This window comes from Mytilus trossulus, chromosome 2 (assembly GCF_036588685.1).
Source record: "Mytilus trossulus isolate FHL-02 chromosome 2, PNRI_Mtr1.1.1.hap1, whole genome shotgun sequence".
Taxonomy (NCBI): Eukaryota; Metazoa; Mollusca; class Bivalvia; order Mytilida; family Mytilidae; genus Mytilus; species Mytilus trossulus.
Window position 1 is genome coordinate 56,530,364 of NC_086374.1, and position 5,304 is coordinate 56,535,667.

General features: G+C 33.6%; 2 protein-coding genes across 2 annotated transcripts; one reads left to right on the top strand and one right to left on the bottom strand.

Annotated features, from left to right (window-relative positions):
- The first annotated feature begins 256 nt into the window (after nt 1-256).
- On the top strand, nt 257-1,243 carry LOC134705882 (uncharacterized). The gene is made up of 2 exons (XM_063564597.1): nt 257-495; nt 796-1,243. Exons 1-2 carry the CDS (start codon nt 329-331, stop codon nt 1,241-1,243), a joined length of 615 nt encoding a protein of 204 aa, XP_063420667.1. The 5' UTR covers nt 257-328.
- Nucleotides 1,244-2,360: 1,117 nt separating this feature from the next.
- LOC134705883 (uncharacterized) lies at nt 2,361-4,786 on the bottom strand. Its single transcript, XM_063564598.1, has 3 exons — nt 4,475-4,786; nt 4,114-4,260; nt 2,361-3,707 (listed from the first exon to the last, which is right to left on the bottom strand). Exons 1-3 carry the CDS (start codon nt 4,784-4,786, stop codon nt 2,592-2,594), a joined length of 1,575 nt encoding a protein of 524 aa, XP_063420668.1. The 3' UTR covers nt 2,361-2,591.
- Between the last annotated feature and the right edge of the window lie 518 nt (nt 4,787-5,304).

The following is a 5,304-nucleotide window of genomic DNA, read 5'->3' on the forward strand; positions in this document are numbered from 1 at the left end:
ACATATATGATCAATTTTGAACATTGTTTATGCCAGGTTTCATCATGTCGACTAGTCCGACAAGTTTTGATTCAGCTTTCTGACAGGATTTATTATAAACTTGCCAGCAGTTACAACACATGAATATTATTAATTGAGTTAAAAATTAAACGTCATTCAGACAGTAAAGTGATACTGACGCGTATTGAAGTAAAATTTAAGTTTGGACACGAAACGTTTTTACGTTTCGAATCGAATAGCAAAGATCGTGCGCTACGTCACTAATTGGTAATGAATATGTATATATCTGTCACGTGGTCGATGCTCATGCAAACAATCAACAATAATAATGGCTTCTACACGAGATTTTATAAAAATTGATCTGACTGCTGAAGATATTCCAGGGGCTAAACTTGACATAAATAAATTAGAAGATTATAGCAATATGCAGCTTAAACGATGGTTAGAATGCAGAGGTATTAAATCATCAGGAAACCGAACTGAACTACTTAAAAGGTGAGTGACCTCAATAACAACGCCTATTTCTTTTGTCATTTGACAAACCACTTTACCTGAGCCAATGACAGTTTATGATTGATTCACCGGGTGACAAACGTTTTTGTGTATCAAATTTCATTGGAGGACTAATAATATTGACAAGAAGTTTTACGCCCATTATAATTTTATTTACAAATGTTTTTTTCCCCGAATGAAGTGAGCTATTTTAAGCCGAGCTATCAATAGAATATTTGTTTTCTATCTTTGACATGTTTGATATAAATAAAACGGTTCAAATTGTAAATTATTTGTTTTCAGATGCAATGATGTAATCAATTCCGGCAGGGTAGATCAAATTGATATCAACATTGATCAAGGGAAGTGGTACGATATAAAACTTGGAAAGGTCAAACCAGAAAGTGTAAAAAAAAATCAACCTGCTATCCCACCAGTATTAGGATGGAAAACTTTTCCGTCTAGACCCATACCGGTCAATTTTAATTATGGGCACATATACCATTATTTACTGGAGAGCGTTGTCCTTTTAGGAGAAGACGGGAAGCAGGAGGATACGGACTTGTCACACATGACTTCCAAGCCTCTCACAAAAGGAGAACAATATGTCAAAAGTGGAAGTGTGACAAATATAATGGACAATTCAAAGGGTTCAGACTTATATTTTATAAAGGGGAAAGTTGATGCATCTATGAGAAAAGAGCACAGAATTGTGCACATAACATTGTCATCAATTAGTGGAGCTGTTTAAGATGCAAGTTGTACCTGTCCAGCATCTTGCCTAGGACGATGCAACCATGTAGCAGCACTGCTGTTAATGTTGAATAAGCACTGTAAAGAATCAGGCTATGATGCAACTGCGTGTACAAGTAAGCCATGTGAATGGAACCAGGGGAAAAAATCAAACAAGAATCCTTCAAAAATAACAGAAGCAGCATATTCATACTATAAATCTAGACCAACAAAGCTGAGCACTTTTGATCCTAGGCCACAGAACCAAAGAAACATTAGCAAAGAGACCAAAAATTCTTTTATAATGGAAATGCAATATAATTCTTTAAGAACTAGCAAGCCCTCTATGTGGGGAACCTTGCTCTCCTCTCAATATGAAGATTATAGTTTAGAAGAAGAACGAGTAGATCAGCTTGAAAGTTTATTTTGGATCATGTTTGATAATCTACGTGATGAAGGTAAACAGTACCCTACAGCTGCCTACATGATACCAAATACTGAACAACAATCAGAATCTGATACTTGGAAATCCAATAGATGGTTCCGGATCACTGCCTCAACATCAAAACAAGCAAGCAATCTTGGAAATATCTTAAACACTGAAACCCAGTATTGTGATTCTACCAAACGCAAACTATTCAACTTTATTTCATATAACATCTGGGCTTTACATACATTTTCTACACCAGACACTGTATATGGTATTGAAAGTGAAGAGCAAGCCAGAGCTGATTATTTAAAATATATGGCAGGAAAAATACAAGATTTCAGAGTCATAAAAACAGGCTTCTGGATAAATAAACTATGGCCAGAAATAGGATGTTCACCTGATGGTCTTGTTTTTGATCCAGAAGAAAATATGAAATATGGTTTACTTGAATTAAAATGTCCAAAACTATTTCGCAAAGTGGCACCTTCTGATTTATTTATGGCTCTGAAAGATAAAAAAATATTGAATAGCGAGTTATATTCAGCGTGTTTCTCTCGCCCAACCTCTGAGAATGCTTCTTTGGAACTTAAAACTCACCATGCATACTATTATCAAATTCAACTCCAGCTTGCAGTTACAGGACTTGAATGGTGTGACTTTGTGTTATGGTCATCTCTTGGTAAGCCAAATGTAGAGAGAATAAGACGAGACCAGCAGCTTATAACTAGTATGATAGGAAATATAACAACCCTTTGGCGACGAGTTATTGCCCCTGAGCTGTTTGAAATGAGGGTTCCTAGGAAACTGTTTCCTATTATTTTAAAAGACATTAATACACCAGTAATACTTCAAGTCAATAAATAGATTATTTATGTTATATTATATATTTTATATGGATACACTCATGCACATGTAAAAAGTGTTCAATGTATTTTTATCATTTAACTAAAGGTTCTTGAAAGTTAACTAGGCTACTTGCAACAAATACTAATTGATTGGCAATTGGAGACAATGACAAAGGTATATTTCCACTCAATAACTTAAATTTTTTCACACGTTCTATGACACGTTCAACATGTATACGAGCTTTGGCTATTCGTCTTGTAGTTAACTCTTCTTGAGCAGTAAACTTTGTTCTTTTTCCTAGAAATGGTGGTATATTCAAGAAGGCTTGGCGTTTGAGAAGCAGGTCCTTTATTGTAAATCCCCTATCTGCAAGAACCAAATCACCTGGGTTGATATAGTCTAAAAAACCACTTTGCTCAATAATTGCTCGGTCACTTATTGAGCCCTCAAATAAGTCTGAGACATAAACAATTGATCCGTTAGGTGCTATACCAATCAAACATTTATAGGTATGATGGTTCTTGTACGAGGAATATAAATTGCCTTGTCTCTTGAAATCTCTTGGCATTTGTACAAAGAATTCAGTGCAATCTATTGTGCAACGTATATTTTTAAAAGTTTTAAATACTTTTGGTAATCCAACTTTAAAATGCTGTCGTTCTGGAAACATGTCATGTCTCAACTCATTAAAATGACAATACAGTAGCTGAATCCATGTTGTAAAAACTATGCTAACTGTAGAAGATGCAATTCCGAAAAAGTGTGAAATAGTATCGATGCTGTAACCCCTTCTTAGTCTTACTAAAGTCAGAAATAACTCATCTTTTGGTTCAAGTTTTCTGTTTCCTTTCCTTGAACTTTCTTTTGCATCATTTTTCCCATCCCAGTATGTTAAATTGTAAACACTAGTGCCAAGAAAGTTAAATAGAATGCAAAACTGAGCATATGTTAATCCTGTGAATAATTTCATTTTAACATCATTGTCTTTAATTGCCTTTAATGATAGGGTGGTGTCATTTTGTTCATTTGGCTGATCATTCTGTCTACTTTCACAATTTCGCATTTGGTTTTTTAAAATCATGTTTTCAATTTTGGCGTTTAAAACTTCTTTTTCGTATATTGTTTGCACTTCTTTGTCATTTGTCTGTACATCAACAGTTTGTGACGATGCATCTGTAACAGGGCAAAGTACTAGCAATGATGTTTCCTGAAATATAATATTCTACATTTGTATATATAATTAATTTACAAAATTGTACATGTATATGAAAAAAAATATTTCTACTATTTTATATGCTTTATTTAATAACTGATTTTCCTGTAATAATTGTTGTTAACTGGAATTGAAACAATAATATAAGGAGAAGCACTAATTTGCACATGTAGATATTAACATGTAATATATTACAATGTATGTAACTAATTTAAAACAAAATTCTAGCCACAAGTGTGTGCAGAGGAGAGATTTTACCATTTCTAAGATTACGTGCACTATTGTAATAAACATTTTAAATAAATCAAACTTAATTCATGAATTATTTTGAGTTTTTAAGGGATTGTGTTTCAATGATTTTTTTCTGTCAACTGGCTCAATAAAACATCTAAATACTTACATGTACATGTGTTGTCTCAGGAAAGTTATTTAAATCATTGGACAGGTCAAGTAAACCTTCAGCAGCAGATTTAATATCCTTCTTTGAAATTTTTATTGGCTTTCTCCTTGGTGTAGGCGCTTTCCTTTTGCGTTCAAACCTTTCAACCTGTGTAGAATACAAAGATCTAGAGTGTAAATATATTTTTGGTTTAAATTCAATTTAAACAATAAACAGGAAAAGTATCATTCACTGTTATGAATAAGCTAAATTTGCAGTGAATAGCTTAATCTGAATTAATTTTGAGTGAATCTTATAATTTCAAAAGCTTTCCATATAAAAAGAACATGTATGTTGAAGAAAAGGGGGATGTAAAACTAACCTGTTCATCTGTGTGTAAAAGTGCTGGGATTGGATCTGGATTTTCAGCCGTAGGACCACTTTCTCCTACAAAATGCTTGCTGCATATATATGTGGAACGTTTGATTTTATCCACGTTGAAATCATTACCGGGTCGACCACAAGCTTTGATCCATTTTAGACAGGTTTCCCTACGAGTCGTCGGTTTAGGGAAAGGGATAAAAAACACATCTTTCATTTCTTCTCGATGTCTGTACCTAGTATCACTATTACATGTTCCATAGCAACAATGTTTATTTCCTTCAGATTTTGATTGCTGCGGTAATTCATCCATTTAATTAGTCGGAAAGAAGAAAAATATATCAATGAAATTTGCCTCATGCAAAGCGTTGTTTACAATGGCTTGCATGACATCCGGGAACTTTACCTGTGATGTCATTCTAAAAATAGCTTTGTAATCTATTATTAGTTCAACCGATCTTTGCTATTCGAATTATGTGTGAACGCAGCATTGATATATCTAAGACATTAAGAATATAAAAATATTAGAAAAAGATGGACAAAATATTTGTATTAAATTTGTTGCAATTTTTGTCTTGCCTTGACAGAGTCAAAAAGAGAGGCATATATATATATATATAGGCATGCAATTTTGGCGGCATCAACAATGTATTAGTTTGTGATTTTGTGATTAGGTCTAGTTTGTGGTAGGTCAATGATATTTGGTAAGCAGTTGTGTAAGCATATGCATATCTCATTACCAGAATATTTGGCCCCACCCCCTTAGTCATGGTCTATTGACAATGAAACTTTGCATATTTTACATGTATTATTTTGTGATTAGGTCAGTTA

Bases quoted from the DNA above. Each gene is read 5' to 3' on its own strand.
- LOC134705882 (XM_063564597.1), top strand. From the start codon at position 329: ATGGCTTCTACACGAGATTTTATAAAAATTGATCTGACTGCTGAAGAT. The intron at 496-795 runs GTGAGTGACCTC...ATTTGTTTTCAG, and splicing joins CGAACTGAACTACTTAAAAG to ATGCAATGATGTAATCAATT.
- LOC134705883 (XM_063564598.1), bottom strand. From the start codon at position 4,786: ATGGATGAATTACCGCAGCAATCAAAATCTGAAGGAAATAAACATTGT. The intron at 4,261-4,474 runs GTTAGTTTTACA...TATTCTACACAG, and splicing joins TTTTACACACAGATGAACAG to GTTGAAAGGTTTGAACGCAA. The intron at 3,708-4,113 runs GTAAGTATTTAG...ATTATATTTCAG, and splicing joins CTGAGACAACACATGTACAT to GAAACATCATTGCTAGTACT.